General features: G+C 39.8%; 1 protein-coding gene across 1 annotated transcript; it reads left to right on the top strand.

The window, feature by feature from the left end:
• The first annotated feature begins 1,141 nt into the window (after positions 1-1,141).
• Positions 1,142-24,073, top strand: LOC124265645 (sideroflexin-5-like). Its single transcript, XM_046700438.1, is given in 13 exon segments — positions 1,142-1,293; positions 8,695-8,763; positions 8,993-9,097; positions 10,013-10,058; positions 10,746-10,780; positions 11,792-11,902; positions 17,959-18,024; positions 18,738-18,828; positions 19,533-19,648; positions 20,801-20,886; positions 21,401-21,518; positions 22,797-22,826; positions 22,828-24,073. Coding segments are annotated over 13 exon segments (996 nt in total). The 5' UTR covers positions 1,142-1,218; the 3' UTR covers positions 22,876-24,073.
• Positions 24,074-27,710: the final 3,637 nt, after the last annotated feature.

Genomic DNA, 27,710 nt, shown 5'->3' with positions numbered 1-27,710 from the left:
AACGTGACCGTCTGGACAAACGGCCTTTTTCTGCATAATAGATAACAAAACTGGTTTTCAGTTTTTGTCCTCGCAAATCTCCCAAAATAGGAATCCAACAAAGTCAAGAATAATTTGGCAGGGTTATATTGCCTTGAAGTTAGCATTGATCAGGACACAGGATTTATTTGCTTTGTTTGGGTTTTGGATTTAATTGTTTATATCTGTTTACTTCTGTTATTATTACTATTTTTTGTACGAAAAATTGTTTAATGATTTAAAAAAAAAAACAATTTAAATCTTTATCTTATTTTCTTTTTTTATTTTCTTTCTTCTTCTTTTATGATATTATTTTTATTTATTTTGTTTTTTTTATCTATTTTTTAAAAAAGTTTTTGTTGTTTTTAAACGTGTTTTGTTGTTGTTGGGGTTTTTTTTGGGGAGGGGTCATATTGTTGTGGATATGTATTTGTATTTGTGAATGACCTTATTTCTGGGACTAAACTATAGTCCTCTCTTATCCTCTTTAAATTGGTCAATGAACATATATTTTTTTCAATATACCTGTCTACATCATATACATTCAGTATTATATATTAGCACATAAAGATGATAATATTTACCATTTGTTTTCAAATAAATGCAGTATCAGGACTTAATTAAGCTTTAGTACATAATTAATAACTACAAATTGCTACCACCTATATTGTTAGATGTTCGAACTCTACTTAATGAGAAACTACCCTGAAAGTCTTAATGCACACCCATAGGCTAAGCTGTGTTTGTCTTCTTTTGTTTGTTTTGTTTTGTTTTTGGGGTTTGGGGTTTTTGTTTTTAGTTGTTGTTTAATGTATAAATCTTTGTTGGTGCTAGTGTTTTTGTAAGTTTTATATTTGTTGTTGTATTTGTTGTTGTTGTTGTTGGGTTGTTTTAAGGGTGGGGGTCAATTATCATTACTGTTAGTGATCTTTTTAAAATAACATTAGTCATACATACTGGTCTACATTAGTTAAGAATACCTTATCATCTAAAACACTTCGGCCGCATTTTACAAAGCAGATAATGATAAAACTTAGTTCAAACTAGTTACAACCAACACAAAATTCTCACGAGAAGACATATGGTCTAAGGGAAGTAACTCTAACACGCACCTGCAAGCGGCGTTGTCACGTGACTGTACAGTTTACAAACGTCTGCTCCACATGACGAGCTGAGGGGAAGGTGACAAAAGACACGATAATGGGAAGTTTGCAGAAAGCGGTGTCAAGTGAAGGATACCCTCCTTTCAAGCTCAACAGACCGAAATATGATCAGGTGACCAACAGACAGTGTCCAATGTCCTTACAATTCAATGTCATCCATTGCAGTTCGGTCATTCAGCATGACTGGGAGTGTTATGGCATTACCAGCTAGTGTACCGTAAATGGTCAAATTGCGTCACGAATTATGGCATGAGGTAAATGCATCGTTTCGTTGATTTGAATGTCTGGAATTTGCCACATGTGTTGTTTTGCATTCATCCAATGCACTCAGTGTCATTACTGACATTTTTTTATTTATTTGGCAGTTTGTGCTCTTGGCAACTCTTAGATTAAAAGTTGACAACAAAAATTCCCGACACATGTTCATTGTGTTACCTCATTCTATATTTAAGAAAAAAAATCACATGGAAATGTCCTAATGGTTTAGAATATTTTACCATTCATAAGTGTTCATTGACAGTTATTGTCATTTATGAATATGGTTAATATCTTGTGGTTTAATTGATCACATGATGTTCTCATGACAAGTTTTGTTTGTGATGTAGTCCACATAGAGAATCTTAACCTTGTGTCTTTTGATATACAATCTATCAGCACAAGGCAATAAATATTTAAAACTCCAATGTCTTGCCGAAAGTTGATATGCTTGATCCATGCAAAAAGAGACAATTTATGGGAATATATTCAATTCATCATCTTAAGTCATTCTTTCTACTATATATCTTTTTAGTTTTTGAAAAGCAAAAACTGGTTTGTTGAGTGAAAAAACTAGAATTGACCAGTTTCAGATATATTTGTGATGTCATTTTATTGTGACCTAATTTGAACTTATGGCACAATGGTGTATCAGTATTAATGTTTAGGGAGATATGGCTTATCATCATTTCACAAAACATATAATGATAAAACTTAGTTCAAACTAGCTACAACCAACACAATACCAGTTTGGGATGACCTTGCTCCTTTGCAGAATTATCTTGAGCAGAGCATATTTAGAGTAAACCCAAGAAGCTACAAAGACTTATGGATTATCCGTCCTGAATGGACAGATAGTGTTAATATGTGAGAGGGTGTATTCAGGCCACAGGTATATACCCGGTATATTGTTTTGTATTTAGGTTTCTACATTTTCTACCATACATCAGTATACTTTAGTTTAACAGATGGATTTTTGGAGAAGCATGTACAATGTGAATGCACCCCCAAGTTTTATGTACAAAAAAAAGCGACCCGCCTGCATGTCATGTACAATATCAATGATGCCCCTCCTCCCATAATTTTAAGCATAATTTTTTAATATTTTCATGTACAAAATTGCTGATCCCTCTAATATGTATGAACAAAATTGATGACCCCCGCTTAAAATCATCATCACACACCACACCCCACATCCCATCCCAAGCCATAAATTATGAACGGTCTCTTAGTGTTAATATGTGCAATTATTGGAAAGTTGTCATACCCTCAAGCGTACCATTACATACTCTTGACTATTTAGGTCAGTGTTGTCAAAATATATTTTCATGACTCAGCAGTTTTTTTTCTCTCAGCTGTCTATTTCACGGGGTTAATTCTGGAATTTTACATGTTGTCCTCATTCTCATTGTACACCAACAGAAACATAATGATATGAAAAATAGATATCAACCACTTCTGACCTTAATCCTCACAGTTTACCCCTGCTGTGATATTTTTTCTTTCAAAAGCTCACTTACCTGACCTACTTTAAAATTGAATTACTGCTATTGGAGCTGTCATTTTTCGTGGAGTGAGGGGAGAGGAGTCAAAGCAGAGCACTTGATAGATGCAATAAATATTAATTGACTGTCTCCTAATTACACTCTTGTGTAACAACTCTGTTCACTAATCTTGACAGCAGAGCTTTTCCTAGATACAATAATCATGGGTATTGACTATATCCTACCACTTCCGTAATATCACAAGATAAGTTCAGTAATCTTGAAAGCAGAGCATTTCATACATACAATAAACATGTTTATTGACTGCATTCTACCTACCCACTGTTTAAATTCAATAATCATGACAACCTTTTATGACAGCCACCATTGTTTGTGCTGTGAGCAGCTGCAAAATTGCTGATGCATCATTAAGCAATATTCCCTCACTCACTCAAAAGGGCTATAATGAACATACTATGAGGCAAATGAACATACTATGAGGCAAATACGATATGTCTTATGAATATAGTGTAACAAATATGTATTCATGAATACTTTATTGTTAATATCTAGGAATTAACATGAGGGATATGAAATTATAAATTTAGATTATGTTTTCTCTAAACAAGAAAGAAACACTAATTGCAACAATGCCACTTATTGTAGCCTCTAAAGATAACACAAATTACACTACTGCATAGCTTGGATTACATTTTGCATATCTCACTTAGATAAACAACAAACTAGTTCCAAGTGAAAACACACTATTTAGTACATGCATAAATATTCGATTCTTCTGATTATGAATAATAAATTGAATTCATGAAGGGATACAGTTGAATTCACCGAATACACAAGTGACTATCACTCACAACATTTTGTGCAGATATTGTTTGTGTTTATATCATCGTATCCTGTAAATATGTTTAGAAAGTTGAAATGATTGGAGTGAGGTTGAAAGACCAGGAGTAAAACAACAGCATTTCATAACTTACTCACTTACTGGCGCCTTGAGCATGCACTAGTTGCCTGGATATGTGCGCTATATAATATCCTATAATAATAATAATATGGAGTGTAGATAAGGATTACATACCTGTAGAATCAACCATGCAATGTTGAATTTGGAATCACTCATTCAGGATATGGAACTAAATGCCCTTTCTCACTATTAATATTGGGGATAAAATCTTGAATTTGTTTCAAAGTAAAATTTTGTTAGGTTTATATTTTCATAAATTAATTAGTGCTTTAATATATAGTTCATCTACTAACTTAAAAAATGTAAGTATTGACATTACTGAAGCCACTAACTTGTTACTCACAACTTACTTTTCCTCTCACCAGTGAAATCACTGTTTAAATTGGGGATAGAATCTTGAATTTATTATAAATTAAGATTTTTTTATTGTCATGTTTTTATTGATTAATAGGTACTGACATCTTTGCGTATTTGGTTTATGTAATTAAGATTTCTTCTCTGGCACTATGACTCTAATTCATAGACTCAATAGAATTTAAAACATGGCTTTGTTTAAGTTCTAACATATGAATTATGTACCACCATGTCAAAGTGCTTTGCAAGCTATACACATTCTAGACAGTGCTCTGTGCTTTACCTTACATTTCATATCTTGCCAATATGTATAGAACTATTAATAAATTATCAAATAAATGACTTATTGAATGCTCCAAGACTTGGAAATCGTGTAAATAGTGTAATCTAACCTAATTACCAATGAATAATGTGAAAACAGTTTCCGTTTACTGAGCTAGCACATGTGTTCAGATTATCAAACATAAGTTGTGACTTAGGTCTGACATAAGGGGCGACTAACAGGATCAGGTGGTCAGACACATGTACTGACTTGGTTGACTCATATCATCGTATCAGAACTGCGGAGATCAATTCTAATGCCATTCATCACTGGATTGTCAGGTCCAGAATCAATTATTTACAGACCGCTGGCATATGTCTGCGTAACTCACTCACTCACTCAGTCATTTACAAGTACATGTATTTACAAGTTTACAAGGATATGTACGGTATCATATGACCCTTGACAGTTGCCAGCTCACCAGGCCTGCAGTTCCCATAATGAAGAAGCTATCTGTCTGACTCAGGCTGACCTATATTGCATACATTCAAGCAAACTTCATAGCATCAGAATAACTTAGCACTATACTGGTTGCTGTGTTCGCTCATATTAGCTCGAGGTGCTCTACTTTTGTTTACAAACACTTCTGAAAGTAATGAAAGTGATTTTTATTTGACCCTAGTGTTTAATAAAACATTACAATGTTAATATGTTGTAAGGTGTCCGTGAACATTTGTGTCGATTGATTGTTATTTATGTATTTATATACCACCCTGTATATCAACTATACAACTGATTGGTGGATGGTTGCCATTGCAGTTAGTGTTTTACATGTATCTTTTTCAGGAGACAAAGTGGATTTTTTACGATCCCCTATATATACTTCCACTATATGATTTTCTGTTATAATAACTTATATCGCTGTTTATACAGCAACAGCCAACCCCATGAATAGGGCGATCCCCCATATAAACCTTCAAAATGTATGCTTCTCTCCCTACAATGTCTGTACCCGCCTCCGTAGTGTAGTGGTTAGAGCGTCCGCCTGGAGAGCGGAAGGTCGCTGGTTCGATCCCCGACCGCGTCATACCAAAAGACGTTAAAATATGGTACTTGTTGGTCCCTGCCTGGCGCTCGGCATTAATGGGTACAACAAGGACTGGTCGGCTCGGAGTCAGTATAATGTGTCTGAGTGGGGTATTCATGCTTCACTGCGGCATGGTATCTCAGTGGGCTAGCACTATAAAACCAGCTTCAGTCTGGGCTAGTACAAGCAGCCGCACATACACATACACACACATGCACGTCGTCATATGAGCGAAATATTCTCAAGCACAACGTAAAACCCAATTTCACCTCACCTCACCTGTACAATGTCTGTATTAAAAGTGATCCTGAGTGAAGCATATTACCATCATGCTACATGATCCCAATATTTGCAATAAAAATGTGGTTGTCACACCTTGTTTTGTGACAAGTTTGGCAAGTTTATGTATCATGTTCACAAATCAGTTTATGAAGTGAAATTTGATATATAGTCATAGTACAGATAGTCATACCAAGATTGAATATACATGTAAAATAACACTATTGGTAGACTTTGAACCTGCTGAATTGCAAAAATGAGACGGAAGGTGTTTCATCATTGCTCATAGCACAACTTTTGGTACAATATTGGAAACATGGCTCTGCCAGAGATTGCTCAAGATCAGGTACACCCAGTGTCTCCAAAGTTGCCAAGTTTTGCTTGCCTCACCATCAACTTCAGCATCAACTGTTGTGTCAGTTACTGGCAAACAAGGATAAGTTGGACCGGCGCAGAGAACGTGTTTATGAGAAGTAGGCGGTACACGGCATTGAGCTAACCCATTTGGTTTGTGAAAGGTAGAGCAGATGTAGGCTAGTGCACATGCATTGCATGACGATGGAATTGATTCCGCGCGGAGCTGCACACGGCTTGCTCATAAGACTCTCACGCTGGTGTAGCAAGTCGCACTACACTTGATCGCGGACAACCTGGGGACCCTTCGCTAACAATGGCAAGTTCCAGTGGGCGGCACTCATACATGCTAATACTGGTCAATTGTCAGGTCGGTGCTCAACTTATCCTTCTTTGCCAGTACATTGGTTATGAAATGGGTGTTATGCTGTGTGCATGAAGTTGATTTGATTGAGGAAGCATCATTATGTTGGCAGCCATCAGTAATTCCAGATGAACAGATTTAGTTCATATCCAAGGCAGCTCCACAGACTTGAGTTATAGTTTTGTATTTAAAGATCTCAAGGCCTTACAGTCTCCTGACACCAAGTGCCATGTTTTAGAAAGACATAGTTTGTTCCATAGCAGAGTAAGAATCTGTACTGATTTCCTCATAGTTGAAAACATAATGCCCTGCTGTGACTGTCACCAGATCTCACACTCAGTTGACTACTCGGTGAGATGAGCTGGTCACTTACAACAGTGTCATCCAGGGCCAAAACTATGTTAGCTGGAGCACTTTTGTTCCAATTGGGTTAGACTAACAATTAGTCTCTGAAATGAACATATTTTACAGAAAGAAAGTTGATTGTTAAAAAATATATATAATGAAAAGGAGCCCTGAGACTTTCTTCATTTTCAGAAGCTGAAACTGTGGAAATCTAGACTTGCCACATTTTGTAGACTTGCATGGGCTTTCTTGGATATATTTGCTTCAGGGTCTGTATGACAGACTACATTTGGGTCATCTGGCCAATATTGCTGGGAAAGTGACCTCTCATCACCACAACGTCCACCTCAACCCCCCTTCCCCTGTCACAGATAATGCTGTTGACCTATGTAAGTCAGCCACCCCCTATGTTTGGTTATAGATGATGGAGACAGTTCAGCCATAGCCTTGCTCCAAGTCTGCACTGAGTGCTAATTAAGCTCATTGATGTATTGTTATTCTATCCTTTAAAGACTGGCTAGTCTTGATAAGCAGACCAATGTGTTCTTTTTATTCATATTTCATGGAAATTATGATTTAAGCTATTAGTTATTACCTTAGAGACTTGTGCAAGTCTAGTTAAGCCAGTGTCTGTTGTGTTGTGGAGCTGCTGTAGTGGGGTTTTGTCAGTGCAGATCTAGAGTGAGTGAGTGAGTTGTTTAGATCATTTAACGTGCAATATACAAGTTAAAGTTAGTATGGGTATAAACTGGGTTCATTCCAGGTACAGTGAGTGAGTGAGTATGGTTTTACATCGCTTTTAGCAATATTCCAGCAATATCATGGCAGGGACACCAGAAATGGGCTTCACACATTGTACCCATGTGGGGAATCAAACCCGAGTCTTCGGCATGACAAGCAAACGCTAACCACTAGGCTACCCCACCGCCCTGGCAGATCTAGAACAAATCATGATATACAAGCTATAGTGAGCAGTAATTCTCTTCAGATTTGAACTAATATATCACTACTGAACTTGCATGATCCTGTTGATTATATTTCACTTAAATAAAGGTATTGTTAGATGGGTAAACAAAGTACATGATCTGGACAACCATTTATTAGCTTCCTTTATGTGGAACCCTCGGTGGCTGAGTGGGTTAGATTGCTGACTTTGTCTCACTCTCAGTGTGGAGGTTTGGATCAATCCCTACAAAACTAGAATCACACTTTCTCAGTAAAGTGTAATCCTAACTACATGTATAACATATGTTAAATATTAATCTTGTTTGTGCACAGTGCTTTTACTAAACATCCAGCCAATAAGAGCATACATAAGCATGATAAACCGTTGCTGGTGCGTCCCTCCCCTGCACAAGGTAGATCACAACACACAAGCACACACATCAATTTTCACACACACAGTACCTCCAAATGTTTTCTACACATTTTGACATGGATAGTGTACACTCCTCAGATAAGCATCTGAAAATAGTCATTGAAATTATTAGAATAAAAATTACATCTGTGATAATTAAAATGCCTAAAATTCCCCGGGATTGGTTGGTCAGGCTCGATGACTTGGTTGACACACGTCATCGTATCCCAATTGCGTAGATTGCTCATGCTGTTGATCACTGGATTGTCTGGTCCAGACTTGCACATGCAAAAACACACCACACACTCAGATTCCTACATGCAATGTATAAGCCAAAATGTTCTGTGCATTTAGACTGTATTTAATCTGTTATCTTATTTTTGTATACAGGGCAATTTTCATGGTCGACTGCGGCACTTCATCGATGTAATAGATCCACGCACGCTGTTTACTACAGAGGTGGGTATCAGTGTTCTATATAACTTAATACCGTGTGAATCATTAAATGAGACATACTCAGTGTCTGAATGAGCGGATACTGTCGGTGTTGAACACATGGGATAGCAGCATGGTCTGTGCTTGGCATTCTTAGAATTAAAAACTACCATAGCATGTATGTTCTAGAAAACAGAAATGCCCAATTCGAGTGTATTTTTATGCATGTGTTTTCATAATCTCATCCCTCAAGGCAAAGCTGCAGGCTTCTAAAAGACTGCTGGATGACTTCAAACATGGCCGCCTTGAGCCCTCCACTACAGACAAGCAGTTGTGGGATGCACAGAAGATAAAGCAGGTAATCCATAGGAGTTAGGGCTGCAAAATATAACCGGTTTACCGGTATTTACCAGTTCAGACATGAAAACGATACGTATTGAGATACGCTGATCGAAAACCGGTATTTTGACATGCATTCGGAAAACTTCGTAACACTCGGAAATCTTTGGATATTTCCGTTTTTTGAATAGTTCTTTTCCCTGTTTCATTAGTGCCAAATGTTACTTACATTTTTATTTTGTCATGATTAAAAGTTTTTATAAAAGGTTAATCAATCATAGTGATTTTGTTGTGTTTTTGCTTTATAATCAAACATTAACTCGATTATAAGTAGTTTTGTTAAAAAAATAATCCTTGCAATATATTGCAATACATATCGCAATATATGCTTCCGCATCGCAATATATCGCAATATGAAAATTCTCTGCAATACCCACCCCTAATAGGAGTCCATGAAAAGGTCAAGGTCACAAGATGAAAAAATAACAAATGTTTCTGATTATACTTGCTCCAATGATAATTGAAGTTAGTATGTACCTTCCCTGTGATTGAACCTTACTTTGTAATTGAATTCATCAAGAATAATCAAAGATCAAGGTCAGCATTGAAGTCTGAAACATGGTATATCATTGATAGTTTCTGAGGCATGGTTACTTTATATATCCTTTCATCTATCATAGGTAAAGATATTCTTTAAATTCTCATGTTTAGTATAAAACCTTCACTTAATTTCTGCCCAGACAAGAATGCAAATTATACTCACATTCTGTGATGTTGAGAGAATATCCATCATGTCTGTGCTGAGCGTGTGCATTCCTCTACATAACATAACAATTTCTGATGTTTCAATGAAATAACATGGACGTCTGCAACGCTTCAGGTCAAACAATGGGGAAAGTGTCCATGAATCTGATTTAGTTTGTTTTGACTTCAGTCCATGATCCACCCAGACACAGGGGAGAAGATCTTCATGCCATTCCGTGTCAGGTAAGTCAGAGATCCACACAGGAGAATAAAATCTAGGCAAGCACACACTTTACAATACAAAATGAAACTTTACCTTTATGGATGTTTCATGCTTCCACAGGGGCGTTGGGGTAGCATAGACCCAGGTTCGATTCCTCACATGGGTACAATGTGTGAAGCCCATTTCTGGTGTCCCCCCACCATGATATTGCTAGAATATTGCTAAAAGGTCAAGGTCACATTGATCGCAAACTATCAATAAAATATCTGTGCATGTACATACATCCTCAGAACTGGCGATCTCCTTTGGAAAGGTTCTGGTCAGGTTGAGTCAATGGTCAAGGTTAACGCTCATGGTTACCATGACCACAAGACCTATTAAAAGAGACTGATACTTACTAACATGTAGTTTCCATAAGTCTGTGATATAACCTGAGTGATCATGGTGATAACTGGTTCAATATATCAACATGTTTTGTTATAGTTAAAGGGGCAATGGGGTAGCCTAGTGGTTAAAGCTTTGTCTCTCCACGCTGAAGCCCCGGGTTCGAATCCCCACATGGGTACAAAGTGTGAAGCCCATTTTTGGTGTTCCCCGCCGTGATGTTGCTGGAATATTGCTAAAAGCGGCGTAAAGCCAAACTCAGTCAGTCAGTCAGTGTTATAGTTAAAACAATATTAAGTCAATAATGTTTTGTATTGTATTTCAGGATTCGTCCCATTTGGTGCTCCCATTGTAAGTTAATCAATTAAATAACTGAAACTGTGACTATTTCTCTTAGAAAGAACTTAAATAGTTTTTTTCATTAATGGAGGTATAATAATAAAAACACACGTGTGTACACTGTGTAAATCCATGAAGGAGGGTTGATTTAGTCCTATCATGATACAGAGGGAATTGTATGATCATGAAACTTTATTTGTAGTTAGGCTATGATGTCACAGAGGTATGTCTGCAAAATCTTGTTGCTGAATTGTTTTGCTGTGTCAAGTCAGTAAAATACCTTTGAAAACTTGAGATATGTGTAATTCAACCCAGCTTTGATCCAGAAAGCATTGATGCAGTGCTTTTTAAATAAGAAATAGTGTTGTTACATGTGTAAGTTGTAGGCCGTCTACTGCCCAACACTAACATGTTCCAGACAATATTGTGTCAGTATTACTCCCCTAACAAATAGTCTTGTTATTCATGTAGGTGGTAGGCCATCTACTGTCCAACACTAGCATGTTCAAGACAATATTGTGTCAGTATTACTCCCCTAACAAATAGTCTTGTTATTCATGTAGGTGGTAGGCCATCTACTGCCCAACACTAACATGTTCCAGACATGTAGGTGTGTCAGTATTACTGTTCCAACCCTAACAAATAGTCTTGTTATTCATGTAGGTGGTAGGCCGTCTACTGTCCAACACTAACATGTTCCAGACAATATTGTGTCAGTATTACTCCCCTAACAAATAGTCTTGTTATTCATGTAGGTGGTAGGCCATCTACTGTCCAACACTAGCATGTTCTGAACGGTACTCTGTCTGTACTACTCTCCCCTAACAAATACTGATGTTATTTATGTAGGTGGTACTGTTCTCCTAACAAATAGTGTTGTTTTTCATGAAGGTGGTACTGTTCCCCAAACAAATAGTGTTGTTATTCATGTAGGTGGTACTGTTCCCCTAACAAATAGTGTTGTTAGTCATGTAGGTGGTACTGTTCCCCTAACAAATACTGTTGTTTTCATTATTCACTTAGGTGGTAGGTCTTTTGCTGCCCAATCCTAGCATGGTCCAGACAGTATTCTGGCAGTGGATTAACCAGAGTCACAATGCTTGTGTCAACTACGCAAACAGGAATGCAACAAAGGTAAACGTTTGAAAGAACTCAAATACATTTTTATATGTTATTTGCCTTTTCATAGAGCATTGATCAACTGTTACAAGACAATAGTGTTCATATGTATTTTACTTTTTCAAGTGTTAGAATTTCTTTTTTTTTTTAAAAGGTTTATTTTTAAACTTATCCAATCTCACGGTATGCACTTCGCTCTCTTGATTCGACACTGAGTGGAACGATGTAAACTTTTTTCCTTAGGCCTCTCTTGTCCATCCGCCCATGCACTCCATGCTTCCCTCATTATAAGACAGCTTCCTAGCTCTCATGCAAAGCATGCGGCATGCACCACTAGCTGCCCACGTGACTATCTCCGAATCATCATTCTCTTTCTTGTCGCGCACACGAGTGTGGACGTATGTTACTTTGCTCAACGTTTTCGACTTTGTCTACAACATGGGGAAAGTTGACCAGCCATAGAAGAGGGAAAATGCTCCTGGTGTAATAAGCGTTCTCCGTGTGTGATCCACATGGATATTGTATTGACTGTATGGGACACTGTAAATGGGACTCTCGTTGCGATAATTGCAAGGTTCTTACTTGGTGACTACACTCGGGTTTGCGCTCGTCGTGTTGCTGACAGGGCTCGTTATGCCGCTTCACTTGACGGACCCAGTCCCTCCAAGAAAGAAAGTTTTAGCGTCCTACTTTGTCTGCTCGGCAGTCACAGTCCCCTCACTGAATGAAGAGGATTTCATGAGAGCGTCGTCAGATTCTTACTTATTGGAAGACATTCGGCTGAGCTCTCAACATTCCAGCCCGAGTCACTTCATCTTCGACCACGTCTTGGGTAGACCGCCACCACCCCTCAGGAGACCTCTACACAGCGGGACCTTCGAACCACGTTCTCTGTCTCTCGTTCACCAGACCAGTTATCTTGGCAACCTGGCTTATCAACCTGGACAAGAATCACCTGATCGCTACACCTGACTGCGCAGAAGCCGCTCTCACTCTTGTCGTTCATCCATTAGTGAGAGGAACCAGTCTACCTCGCCTCAACGCTTGTCAGTGGTTATTTCACCGTCTTCTTCCCATTCGGCGGAAAGAAGTGTGTCTTGCGTCCAGCTACCTCGATCTTCTGCTTCGCTGCAGACTGCCAGATCGAATCACAGTTCGCCGGATCACGCTTCTCCTGTCCACTCCCCTCCACATCGACTTTCGCCGGACTGTCCACCTTCCCCAGAATTAGACCGGCTCTCTACGAAACAGCTTTCGCCGAACCAGTCTTCATCAAAAGGCCAGTCTACGCTTCAGTGTTCTCCGGATCGATCGTCTTCTCAACAGACTTCACTGGAACGACATGTGATGAACCGACTTTCGCCGATACGTCTTTCTTCCAAGCGGTATTCAACGGAACGCCCTTCTCTGGATCATCTGTGTACTTCCCGGAACTCTGCTGGATCCTACAGTCATGTCTCCTCAGCACGGACACAGTTTTCACCGAGTCGTTTGGACCAGGCTCCTATTATCCTTGGGATTTGTTCACCTGATACACCTGGTAAATCTACTTCACCGCCGGGACGCCACTCTTCAACCCGTTTGAATTCAACTCAGCAACGCCTCCATCTACTTCGTTGAGATCGGTTCTTCGATCGAAGTCACCTCCTCGGACTTCGTCTTCTCGTCAGCATGGGACTTCCTCGTCTATGCACTCGACCCGTCAACCTAGATCTCCTGTACATGATCGACTGCTGCCTATGGTTCAAGATCCAGGGATCATCATTCTCGTTGTGGTACTTCCCCTCCTTGTCCCAGAATTTCTCATCGGGTCTCCATATGTGCGTCTTCTTCCGGCTCGTTCCCCTCCAGACATCAATATGGATCTACTCAACGGGGCTCCGATTATAGATATCAGCGTGCTACGACTTCTGACAGGGCTCCTGCCTCCTCGCACGTCTCGAGTCTACTCAGTTTGTACCAGATTCCTGGACTCCTGCGTAGGAAACTACTCCTCCCCCAGATCTGGCTGCGATGTTGAGTGCTATTTACTACTGCTTGGAATCAGCAACAGTCTTCGCCGAACCATCAGTATTCACCGAATTGCCAGCATTGCCGAACCATTCCGCCTTTAAGTTACAGCAATAATGCTGGTTCAGTCGACACACATGGTCACTTGATCAGCTACAGCTATCCGGCGTAAGATTATACTCACTCACTCACTCATCTACAACTATCTTGAGCAAGATACCAGATGAACTACTTACTACATTCAACTTGACGGATCGGAACTTGTCAACACTGTTTTTTTACATGCTCATCGAGGATCATGACCTTGCGTCTAGATACGGTCAATTATACCAGCTGTTAATTATATTCTACCAGCTTTCAACACGATGTTAACATTCATGGCATTTGTGATACACTGATTTCCTCAACCTTACGGGTGGCATGCTCTCAGCATGACCATTAGACTTGGCTCTCGGATCACCCTATGGCATGTGAAGCTAGAAGATTTTAGTCACATGACTATCCCACCTGGTACCCTTGCTTTATGCTGATTAAACAGATGAAGTAGCTATGTCAATAGCGCAGACATTTAGATAACGCCAGCACTTGACGCTCTGACGATCCCCCGATCCCCCAGACTTAGACTTCGTGACCAGAGCTCATATCATTCGGTTGTCTACCTTCCGATCTTCACCTTGATGAATGATTTGGTTTAGAAATCTACCGCCGGCGTGAATATCAGCTCCACAACCACTCACCAATGCGCTACTAGACAGGCTTGCTATCCAGGAATTTTCCGGCTTTTAACTGAGACCTGTTACTACAAACTACTCGTAACAGCGTTATGGTGAAATCATGGCCTGCTTTGTCATCTTCATCACCCTTCCCTCTACATCAGCAAGCCTCTGGACAGATGGGTCAAGATTTCTGCTCATGGTACCAGTACTGATGTCTTGTCAAGTAGCTATCATCCCCTTTGTCCGGGATGTTACGGAGTTATTGCCTCGCACGGTTCACCGAACCGTGTTGTCCGGATGTTTGTCACTGTTGCATTGTGGGTACCATTTGCAAATGGCGGACTACCCCTTGTTTACCGGAGAATTATGATATTTAGAGTCACTATGAAGTACACTGACAGCTCTATCTAGGTCCTGCAAGCGGATAACAATCACAGCCTTTTATTGCCAGTGACGATGAACAGTGCCATTCCCGGTAAGAGTGATTATGTCGGGATTCGTCAGCCAGCCGAGAGAGACTTTAGCCCAAGCCCTCAGTTCAGAGGTCATTGCAGTTCTGCTCGCATGGTCCCCAGGCACATATTTTACTGCCTTCGTGTCCCAGACGAACCTTCCCTGACGAACATTCCCTGACGTCGCCAGGCTTTTTTACCTTCGTCATTACAGCGATTTTACGACTGTTTCGGTAGATCGACGATCTCCATGCGTCGAATCTACTAACTTTATCCCTCCATCTGACGGAACAATACTTCATTTAGCGAACCAACGTTCCTGAGATCACTGATTTTATGACCTTCATCACTCCGTGCACAGTGTGAATGTTCCGTTAGATTGATTGACAATTTCTATGCGCCGACTCTACTACATTCAGCACTCGGTCAGTATTGCCGTGGTAGCTTCACTAATTAACGTTCCTATCTCAGGAGAGATATCCCTACATCAGTGCTATCTCAGTGGCATCAGTACATCAGATATCCCTACATCACTGCTATCTCAGTGGCAGGAGCTACTAGGCTTTCTGACATCAGATCAAGCCCTAACATACAGAATTCAGCTTCAGCCGTTACAGCTTTTTTTGTGCCTGTATCTTTAGGCAGACAATCCCAAGGAACTGATTCATCTTCCCGAACCCGTCACGTCGAAGACCCAGGTTCGAATCCCCACATGGGTTTAATGTGTGAAGCCCATTTCTGGTGTTCATCTGTGATACAGAAGCTGTTGACCACCAGCAAGATTCTACTGCTTTTGGTCATGCACTAAGTCCTGACCAGCGAGAAGTTAGTTTGTTGAACTAACAAACCTGGCAGAGCCAAACCCAGTACCACTTCCTGACCGGGGCATCCTGCTTTTCACCCTCACCCGGAACTTTGCCACTGGTCCTCTCAGACCCTTAATCTACACTTGGTGCATCTCCAGAGATTTCATTTCTGGTGTCCCCCGCCGTGATATTGTTGGAATATTGCTAAAAGCGGCGTTAAACCAAACTCACTCACTCACTCTCCAGAGATTACTCATAGCTCAGGCTACTCTCGTCAAGTTGCCACAGCTATCACTTCAATTCATCGTATTTCGATCCGCTCTTTCTACGACGATAGTGGAAGAAGTTTGAAGGCTGTTGTAACATTGGGGAAATCCATGTCCCAATCTGCCTCTACTCAGGTCGTTTCTGCGTTCCTGCAGCATCTCCGTGCTACTAGGAACTCAAAGGTACTACGTTAGCTACCTAACTGGCTGCTAACAACTCGGTTTTGGCTACTAACACGGGTACGAAGATCTTCACTCTTCCAGAATTGCAGAGTTTTCTTCACTTCTACAACCACCATCCAGTCCAGGAAGTTCAGACTTCTGGCCTGGGAACTGTCCTTGTCCTTTGTCATTTGATTCTACAGACTACACACCTTTAGAAGACAGGGACTTCGAAGTGAAGTGACATTCTTCTTCCTGGTAGCATGGCTACTGCTGCTCGTAGATATCTTGAGCTTCACGCACTTGTTGTCAATTGCGCGGCGGTTCGAAAGCAGAAGAAGCATGGCGAAGCTTTTTTTCCTGGGTCTCCACTGGGGCTTCATCGTGAAAAACCAACTGCCAGGGCAACCGGACCGGATGTTTACCATTCCCCCGTTGTCCATCTTTGGGCCTGATGATACTGAAGACTTGACACTCTGCCCCAAGTATAGGGTTTCTACACCTTTACCTTGCTGCCTCCAAGGATCATCGATGGCTATGAAAGCGCCTTCTTCATACCCTTGTCGGCCGCTTCCAGATCTGAGGTTTCCTGCCACATTGGCTTTCTGGAATGCATGGCCCGATCCTGTGAGCCTCCACTTTGTAGGGCTGCCGCCGCCAGTCCTCATGAGACTCTTTGCATTAGCCTCGACAATAGCAACTGCTCCTTTGACCGCTCTCATGGAAGGTTGCTTCTGGCATTCAGCTATAGTCTTCACTTCACATTAACTTCTGCGTAGACCTGTCTGTCACAGATGTCCTGGAACTACACTAGTTCGACCTCAGCAGTTTACATCAGCCCATCAACGAGTTGAGGGACAGTTCTGCTTTTGCCTTTACCTGCTTCTTTTCTACATACAGAACAAAGTTGAACAGGATCTCAATCATTGTTCTCAAGTTATGGGTTTAAGAACTACTTCACTTGGCTTCCATACCAAGGCATCCGAATATGGTGCTGCAGAGGTGTTCGACATTCACACTTACTGTCCTCTACTCTCACGAGTAATTACGCCAGTGAAGTGTGACACTCCGAATTCCAGTGGATTTCGCTATGCGTCCGACCGAAGTTGCCGGGAATCAAATAATATATAAGATTATATCTGTCACTAGCTCGATCTTGATCTTTTATGAACATAATGTTCCGAAATGATAGTTGCTAAGTTGGATACCTATTACCAATATGAATTATGTATCAAATTTGCCAAGGAAACAATTAGTTGACATTTTGTTGGTTCCTTACGTTGAAACAACGTTACAACTAAACGAATCTCGACTAACTTTCTTTGGTCGCATGATAAACATTGAATCAACGTTTATGAAAGGTTGATCAACCAAACAACCAAAATTCAACGTTGATTCAACGTTGTGTGCCCGCTGGGTTGCCTTTTCATAGAGCATTGATCAACTGTTACAAGACTTGATTTGTCAATAGTGTTCATATTTATTTTGGTTTTTCAAGTGTTAGAATTTCTTTTTCTTTTTTTTGTAAAAGGTTTATTTGCATTATAAACAACAGAATAACTATATGAATATCATTTCAATGTGTATAAATTGTTTCTTTCCTTTCAAGAAAAATAACAGATGTTCACATCTTTCCAGGATAAATGTTAACTGTTTCAGGAGACTCCCATGTCCAGGTTCCTCATGGGCTACTTTGGTGCTGTCTCTAGTGCAGTCTCCATCGCTGTAAGAAATTCCTGTAAACCACATTTCCTGTATCAGGAAAAATAATACATTGATTCAGCATGTTCTGATATCTTTATGAGGTGAATGTAAATAATATATCAGGGAAAATATACTGTCAGTGCCAAGTTTTTGCTGTTTCCATACCAGAAACCTATGATCAGGGGTTCAAATCCCAGTTGGCGCCAATTACGGTACGTTTCCAGGTTTGTCAGTATGACACCCATGGTTGTGGGTTTCACAAAGTGGCAAACATCTGAGTCTTCAGCACTTTGGGCTTTTTACTCGCATAAACCTATAACAATTTGGACCGCCTCCGTGGTGTAGTGGTTAGAGCGTCCGCCCGCAGAGCGAAAGGTAGCGGGTTCGATCCCCGACCGCGTCATTCCAAAAGACGTTAATACATGGTACTTGTTGGTCCCTGCCTGGCGCTCGGCCATGGGTACATCAAGGACTGGTCGGCTCGGAGTCAGTATAATGTGTCTGAGTGGGGTATTCATGCTTCACTGCGGCATGGTATCTCAGTGGGCTAGCACTATAAAACCAGCTTCAGTCTGGGCTAGTACAAGCAGCCGCACATACACAAACACACACATGCACGTCGTCATATGAGTGAAATATTCTCAAGCACGACGTAAAACCCAATTTCACCTCACCTATAACAATTTGGTATATCTTCTGATATGTGTGATCATGCTTTTTTGTTGTATCTCCAGGTAGGTCTCAATATTTTGATCAAGAAAGCACAGAATTTCAGCCCAGCAACGAAAATGATGATACAGAAGTTTATTCCCTTCCCAGCTGTAGGTAGGTGTCACCGCTGCAGATATCTGTATTAACGTTCCCTCATAAAACATACTGTGCCAACACAGAATGTTTTTTATTATGTGTTATCTGAATACAAACTGTTTCTGCCGCCACTGCTGGTTGAAAGACTGTAGGACACGATGTGCTCACTGACTGCCTGACCTTTCATTCTGCTGCTGTTTTTAGTTATATCCCCTATAACAGTCATGTGATTTACCCCAGATCACATGATCTCTATCTAAACATAACTTCTTAACTGTATAATATTAATTTGACTGCAACAGTAGACCATGGTGTGTCTGATGTGCTGATACCAAAGTGTACTTCCTTCCAAGCAGTAGCGGGGCGGTGGGGTAGCCTAGTGGTTAAAGCGTTGGCTTGTCACGCCGAAGACCCGGGTTCGAATCCCCACATGGGTGCATTGTGTGAAGGCCATTTCTGGTGTCCCCCGCCATGATGTTGCTGGAATATTGCTAAAAGCGGCGTAAAAACCAAACTCAGTCAGGCAGTCAGTCCAAGCAGTAGGAAAGATTTGTCTGATGTGTTGATCATCAGTAGTTCTTAACTGTGAAGATCTTTTTATTGACACATTTCCCAATTTATTATTGACTGCAGTAAAACTGTCATATTTCTTTCTGGTCCAATCCTGATTTGACTTTGTATATTTTCGCTGTTGGAACATTTCCTTTTCATTTATTAATCAGCCACAGCAAGCACCTGCAATGTTCTCCTCATGAGAAACTTTGAGTTGTCAGAAGGTATTGAGGTGTTTGACCAGAATGAGAAGATGGTCGGAACATCCAAGATTGCTGCCAGAAAAGTAGGTCAAGATATTGAATGATTCACCTTTGCTTTGAAAAAGTAGCATTTTCAGTGATATGATGGTAAATAGAGAATCCTCATGTCTTCTGATATCAAATATATCAACACTCGTTGATAAAAGTAAAAATATCCTCGGCAAGCCTCGGATATTTGTTACTTTATCAACTCGTGGTGATATATTTGAAATCAAAAGACACTCGGGTGAGATTCTATTTATCATCAAAAATCACTCTTCATTAGTTTTCAATGAAAATTGTACATCTCTGAACACAGTACTGCCATTAGATTTGCAGTGCAGCGATGTCATAACATTGTGACGTCAACAAGTTCATGACGTCATAGCATTGTCAGGGCATTGTACAAAATCTACTGTCGAAACGATATCTCCTAGGAGCGATATCTACTGTGGAACACAGTTTTGGATGATAAATATAATACCTATGATCCTTACAGCAGGGTACTGAAGTTGTGAGATTTTGAGTGAAGTATACTAGTCAAGGACATGATCATTTATATTGTCATTGTATGCTGAACACTATGTATATTGAATCTGTACAAACTGTAAGTAGTATCTATGTTGAAGAACCCATGTTTCCAGCTAGTCCCGCCAGTGATAGGCTAAAACACATGGTCAAGGTCTATTTATGCCTTGGGATTGATGAGGCCCAGGGTCTAGATTTTTGAAGCTCTCTTAGTGCTAAGATAGTCGTTAGTGCCATACATTAACATTAACCTACAACTATCTTAGCTCTAAGAGAGCTTCGAAAATCTAGGCCCAGTTGTCTTAGCAACCACTAGTCACTTTGCATAGTTGTGTCCCATGGTTGTGTCCCATGGTTGTGTGTTCAAATCCCAGATTTGACCTGGTTGTCTTTCTGGGTTTGTCGTGGTATACAGTTATCAAAATTTTCACCAAAGTGATGCATTTTCTCAGACCAGCAACATATCTCTTTTTCCTCCGAAAAGCTGCTCCTAGTTGTGTTTGACCAAACTCATGTACACAGCATAATGGAAAGCTTGATTTGTGGCAGACTAAGAAACTACCAAGTTTCATTATGAAAGTCGAGAAATAGCAATCGTTATGTTTGAGTCCTTTCTACTCAACCTAATGATGACATCTGAACTCTTGTTCCCTGACCTCTGACCTCAGGCTTTGAAGGAGACGGCCATGACCCGGATGTTCCTGCCAGCTCCCATTCTCATCATCCCTCCACTCATCATGTCCGTCTTGGAAAAGTGAGTTCGTTGTTCAGCAGGACATTTTTAGGTGAGGTGAGGTGAAATTGGGTTTTACGTCGTGCTTGAGAATATTTCGCTCATATGACGACGTGCATGCGTGTGTATGTGTATGTGCGGCTGCTTGTACTAGCCCAGACTGAAGCTGGTTTTATAGTGCTAGCCCACTGAGATACCATGCCGCAGTGAAGCATGAATACCCCACTCAGACACATTATACTGACTCCGAGCCGACCAGTCCTTGTTGTACCCATTAATGCCGAGCGCCAGGCAGGGACCAACAAGTACCATATTTTAACATCTTTTGGTTTGACGCGGTCGGGGATCGAACCCACGACCTTCCGCTCTCCGGGCGGACGCTCTAACCACTACACCACGGAGGCGGTCCAGGACATTTTTAAATGCTCCTAAGGTTATAAGTTGCCTGAAGTATGAAATGAAGTTGAAGTACTTCAGAAAGCTGAATCACATCAGGGGATGAAATTTTACATATTTTGATTTGCCTTTTCCACAGAACCCAATTCCTAAAGAAGTATCCTAGAATGCATTTGCCCTGTAATGCAGTTGTGTGTACGGCAGCATTTGGTCTCGCGCTTCCTGTGGCAATTGCCCTCTTCCCACAAGTGTCTCAGGTAAATACACATCATGACCTCATTTTCACTTGTTATACAGGACCCTGAAGATCCGGGGTAGAATAGGTCTTCAGCAACCCATGCTTGCCACAAAAGGCGACTATGCTTGTCGTAAGAGGCGACTAACGGGATCGGGTGGTCAGGCTCGCTGACTTGGTTGACATGTGTCATCGGTTCCCAATTGCGCAGATCGATGCTCATGCTGTTGATCACCGGATTGTCTGGTCCAGACTCGATTATTTACAGACCACCGCCATATAGCTGGAATATTGCTGAGTGTGGCATAAAAACTAAACTCACTCACTCACTTGTTATACAGACAGATATGTTCATATGAAAATGTTTTTAAATTAGAAAATATTTGGTTGGCCATAAATTAAAATGTTCAATGCATGATTCGAAATATATGACAATGCCATGAAGATCCGGGTTAGAATTGGTTTTCATCATCTCATACCTGTGACTTGGTTGTTGTATGTCATTGTGTCCTGACTGGGTAGATTGATGCTCCCGGCAGAAAACTTGCAGGTATCTCAAAAGTTATTGAAAGTAAGGGCACTTTGATGGGTCACCCCTTCGCAATGCCACTTCTCACCTGTGATCTGATTGATCATGACTTCATACGAAAAAGGAATAATTATGGTCTCACCTTAGGCAAGTAGGTTTGTTCAAAATTGCCTCTGTTCACCCAGCAGAAAATGGGTACTCGGTGGGATAAGTCATGTGACTATAACCTTCTAGCACATAACAGGCAGATAATGTGTTAGTGCCAAGAGCATGCTTACAACATGGATATGTGCGCATTATGAATATGCACTAGTATTATTACTACTGTTGCTCATGCAGTTAAAAGCTGAGAACCTGTCCTCATAATTAATTCGTAAGTTTTCCTGGTAGAACAAAAAAAACCTCCATGAAGTCGTTGTTTTGTTCTTACCTGTTTTTAGCTTTCAAAGTTAACTGCATTATCTGCATCTTCAATTTCTCACCCCCATGGTCCCTGGTATGGTGATCTACCTTCAGTTATTGGCGATTTATAGCCCATTTTTATACTGTATTGTTTTTCCCCTATAGTTAAAACGTTTTAGATTTAATTACTAGTTTTACATACATATCTGTGATATTCTAGTTGTTTTACTGTCCTTCGTCGGCAGGTTTTTTATAATATACATATATTTCATTTCAATATCAAATGTTCTCGTCACGATATGACTGAAATATTGCCGATGTGACGTTAAATATTAACTCACTCACTCACTCACTCAATTTCTCACATAGGTGAACACATCCGATCTGGAACCCGAAGTTTAAGGGTCTGACTGACGAATCCGTCCTCTACTACAACAAGGGGCTATAACATGTTATAGCATGGAGAAGATGCTATAAAGAACAGACAATCATGAGAAAATGGAGATATTATAAGTACTGTATGACAATATTGAATAGTTGTTATTTAGAATGAAAAGAAAACATTTTGATGTACATTTTTTTATGGCACTGTGCAATATCAGTGAAGAGTGATGTTTGAATGTTAATGAAACATATTCTTGTCTCTCATTTTCACCTCATAGCTAGCCCAGGCATGGTTTTATGCGATGTGTAAATGTGCGTCCATTACGCATAAATGTAGAGAATGGCCGCAGAAAAAAATTCACTGCATCCAGACGGACGTACAAAATTATTCAATTGTACCCACAACACATCTGTGACTTTGTTAAGTGTTTGGCTGTTTCTTTCAGAGCAGTAATGTGCATCATTTCATCCATCAGTCCACATGATAAATGATTCATTCCAGGCTATAAAGAAATTATCAAAATGTACAGTTCTCTTCACTGTTACACTGGTACTTAAAACTAATGATTAGGGGTTCCCAGGGCCCCTATTTTTGTTAGTCGAGGTAAAACCCTGCCAGGTTTTCGGCCTCACATCACTACAGTCATAGGTCTTCGCAGTCAAACATCACTACAGTCATTCATGTTCACTGTTTTTAGCCTGGAACCAGTTTCTGTAAATATAAACTTTAATTGATATGTAGTAACTAGTGGATATTGTATTCTGACATGAATATCTCAATTCTAATTGGTTCACCAGAGATATCAAATTACATGGTAGTGTCAGACTTGCTTAGTTTTAAGAAGTGGCTTCCACTTCCTGTTGGTTTTCACAGGTGCTTTGCTAAATGCTTTCAGTAACTGGAATACTGCTGAGTCATCGTAAACAACAAACAAAAACCCATTCAATCATGTCATATGTTCGAGTGACGTATTGCAGGGTGAAAGAAACCGCTTGAGTTAGAGCACCTTATTTTGTTTGAAGTCTGTTGCCTGTCATTCCATAATTCAGAATGACCACCCACATGAAACATTGGACAAATCCATACCATTTCACTCAGTATATTTGCTAGTACCAAAGAGAATGCATGTTATTTGTTAATGATAGAATGGAGATAAACATACTGTGTTTTCAATGTAGAGCTGGGTTGCCTGCTTAAGTTAACATTATAAATCTCACTCAGTAAGTTTGATTCCAAGTTTAGTATGGTTAAATCCATAGTGTATATACAGGGGTGGAACTAACTCTAAAATTGCTAGTGTACTCTGGTACAGTGGCACAAGTTAAATCACTTGCCCTGATAATTTTTCCACTATACCGGCCGTTTTCTTGTTGATTTTTTAAATAAACAACATAATTAACATTGGAATATCAACTGGACACTGGTACAGTGTGATATTCAAATTTGCTTGCCCGACAGAAAAAACACTGGACTCGGGCGTCGGGCAATGGGTTATTTCCACCCCTGATATATACAGTAAATTAAGAATATACAGTAAATAAATTATCAAAAATAATAGATTTACATTAGGTAATTGATGTATTGTAAATAAATATAGTACCGGTAGATAGATATACAGAAAATGGAGGCATAATGAAAGGTTTTATTGATACTATGTTAATTCTATACTATATATCCACTATCCACTATACTTAATAGTGAATTTATTCTACATGTAGGATATATGTATAAAAGCATTGTAGGTTGTACATATAGATAGTTTATAAAGGATGTGAGATAAATAGCGTATCCACAGCCCTCTAAGTTCAACAATCACTAATCACTACTATAGACCAGCCAATGTCTATGAATGGATATACATTTTCATGAAAGGGATGTAAATCTCTGATGTATCCTTGAAACTGTATACATGTTAGAATTGGCAATACAGTTGAAGTTTATAGTCCGTTTGGCTCAAAAGCGGACCGATGAATTGCTATCTAACTCAAAAACTAATAAACATATAATACTCAGTGAAACGCTGATCATAATCAAAACATCAGACCAACTCTGTGAGGTAAATTGCAGAATTTATGTTCTAAAATTAAAAAAGTTGTTTAACAAGCTATCGTTAAAATTTTGACACAGTTCACCATTTGTTACAAGGGAGGAGTGCAGAGAAAGGGACAGCCAGTTGTTAGAGAAGCACGTGCACAAGTGCCAACGTTATTGATTCATTAACTTGTGCTGTGCCGTCTCCATCCTTTCTCGCACACCTGGCTGTCCCTTTCTCTGCACTCGTCCCTCGTAACATATAGTGAATTGTGTCGATATTTTAATGATAGTTTGTTAAACAACTTTTTTATTTTTAGGACATAAATTCTGCAATAACCTCACAGAGTTGGTCTGAGGTTTTGATTATGATCAGTGTTTCATTGAGTATTTTATGTTTATTAGTTTTCTAGTTAGATTGCAATTCATCGGTCCGCTTTTGAGCCATCAGACTATAATGAGGCTTGGTGATGGTGAGTGTACTGTCACTGTCAGCATCATAGTTGGGTGATCTGTAGTGAACATCCCCACTCAGGATATAATCAGTGGTTTCACATTGTTGACTGTACTATTGAATAAGTATGTTTATACACCAATAATCTTCCTTGGAGAAAAGTGCCTTAGATCTATTAACCAAATGGTTATTTTATATATTAATATTTTGTAAGTTTTATCTCAATGTATATGTATATACTTTAGTTAGAGTATTTGTTACAGCCATATTGTGAGCATGGAGGTTAGTAGATATTTTCTACTCAACTGAGCATGTTTCTCTTGTTTTATATGCCATATGCAAAGCAGGCAATAAAAGTCTTCATCCTCATACTGAAAAGCATCCTGCAACATTGACTATTTACAAGGATACAATTATTTGTTGTTTGATGAATACCAAGTCTTTTTCTGTCCCCATGTACCAAGTCTCCCCCAATACCAAGGTCTCCTTTCTCTCTCCCCCAATACCAATTCTCCCCATTCCAACCAGAAGACAACCAGTATAGTGGAAAACTTATCAGCACCAACACCCAAAAGAAGAATATCATGATAGAAAATGTTGGGTCTCTTATTCAGTGTCTGAAATAAGATGATTACTTTTTAGATTTTTAAACACTTTAGTTGTTTATTTCTCACGTTTTATGAAATAAGTCAGTATAATGATGTGATTACTTAGGGTTATTTTATACAAGTTATGTACAAGTTGACTGTGTACAGTTTACATATTTTGAACAATTTGTATACAAATTGTGCACATATTGTGCAAAGGAATATATCAATATTGTACACAATTTGCCAGCAATATATACATATGGAGAGTTTCCCATGTATATATATACATATATATAAGACGAAGTTTCTGAAATAATCACACGACACATCTTCTAGACATGTTTCACCTATCTTGGCCACGTCACAACATTTGTATATATTGTGACGTCATAACATAATCCTGTAACTGTAATCACTTCTCCTGAAGATAAAAGTGAAACATGTTGGAGAAAAAGTCGCATGTGTGAATATTTCAGAGACTTCTTCTTATATATGTACTACTGTACGCTCGGTATTCTCATCACTTTCTGTATATATATATTCTGTACAAGCTAGTCACAAGTTGTGTACAAGGTCTGTACAAGTCACCTACTATAGTATCCAAGTCCTGGACAAGTGGGCCACAAGGTCATCTCTATCTGTGCCATATTTCTAGAAAAGTCCCATTTACACAATTTATACATGCATTCATTTGTTGATTTTCTGTTACACTGCTTGTTGCGTGCACTGGTTATTAGGTCTAATAAAGAACCCAACAGTTTGTGTGTTTGTCGTCATATACTGAAATGCCTTGACAGGTTGTGGGAGATGCTGAAATTCTGCTGTATTCACCTCCTTTTCTTGGTCAAACACATGCGTTCTGATGAGTGCCGTATTGCCTCTGCTAGACACCAGGATGATCATACACGCCGGGTCTTGCGTTCGTGATTACAAGTGACTGTTACCATGAAATGTACCTACGTTTTGTTTGGCTGTAGAGTTTTTGGGACAGAACAGACGCTCAGGAAATACGGTGGAAAGGTCTTCAAACTGTCACCAAAGTGGTGTTCTTGATTTTCACTACAAGATCACGTTGATACACGGTGAAATGTATTACGGTAAGCATATCAAAAATTCAGCAACTTCACGGTAAACAACAACGGAATGTTGAGGGGATATGGAGGCGGGGGAGGGGGGGGAGACAACGGTCGTTTGTCAGATGATCTGGTGATTGGCAACATAAGCATCCATCTACGCAAATGGAGTACGATGTCGTGTCAAGTACGTCAGCAAGCTTGACGGCCCGATCCGTTGCCCCTCCTACACGCATGGGTTGCTGAACACAATATCTTAACCCGGATCTTCACAGGTTGGTGGGAATGTGTGTATTAACAAAGCTGATAATTCCATTTGTCTGATAGCTTTCCATGATTGTACGGACTCTACTACATTAGTGTATCTCTCGACACTCATCTGACCATCGCCAAGATATTTTTCTAACTTCTGTAACATGAATTGAAGCATTTGGCTCTTTACGCCTCTGTACAGCCCGGCAGTTGCGGACATGACTATGGTACCCAGATGCATATAAAATAACAAACCGACTGCTCATTTTCGTCTCAATTTTATTCCCCCTTTGCCATTATTGTCTTGCCCTCCTTGTACTTAATACCCATACCAAAATTAGAACTGCAATACCCCGTCTTCTGCTCCAGCACACTGTTAACTATTGGTTCAGTCCCGCCATGTTGGTGTAGACGTGTGGCGTTAGGAGCGTGTCCTTTGTAACATCCATTGCGTGTACGTAAAGTATATCGGCAAGAACACAATAAACAACAAAGACA

This window comes from Haliotis rubra, unplaced genomic scaffold (assembly GCF_003918875.1).
Source record: "Haliotis rubra isolate DU_JTF1 unplaced genomic scaffold, ASM391887v1 Scf99, whole genome shotgun sequence".
Classification (NCBI taxonomy): Eukaryota; Metazoa; Mollusca; class Gastropoda; order Lepetellida; family Haliotidae; genus Haliotis; species Haliotis rubra.
The sequence above is the reverse complement of the archived record's forward strand: the minus strand, read 5'-3'. Positions and strand labels throughout refer to the sequence as shown.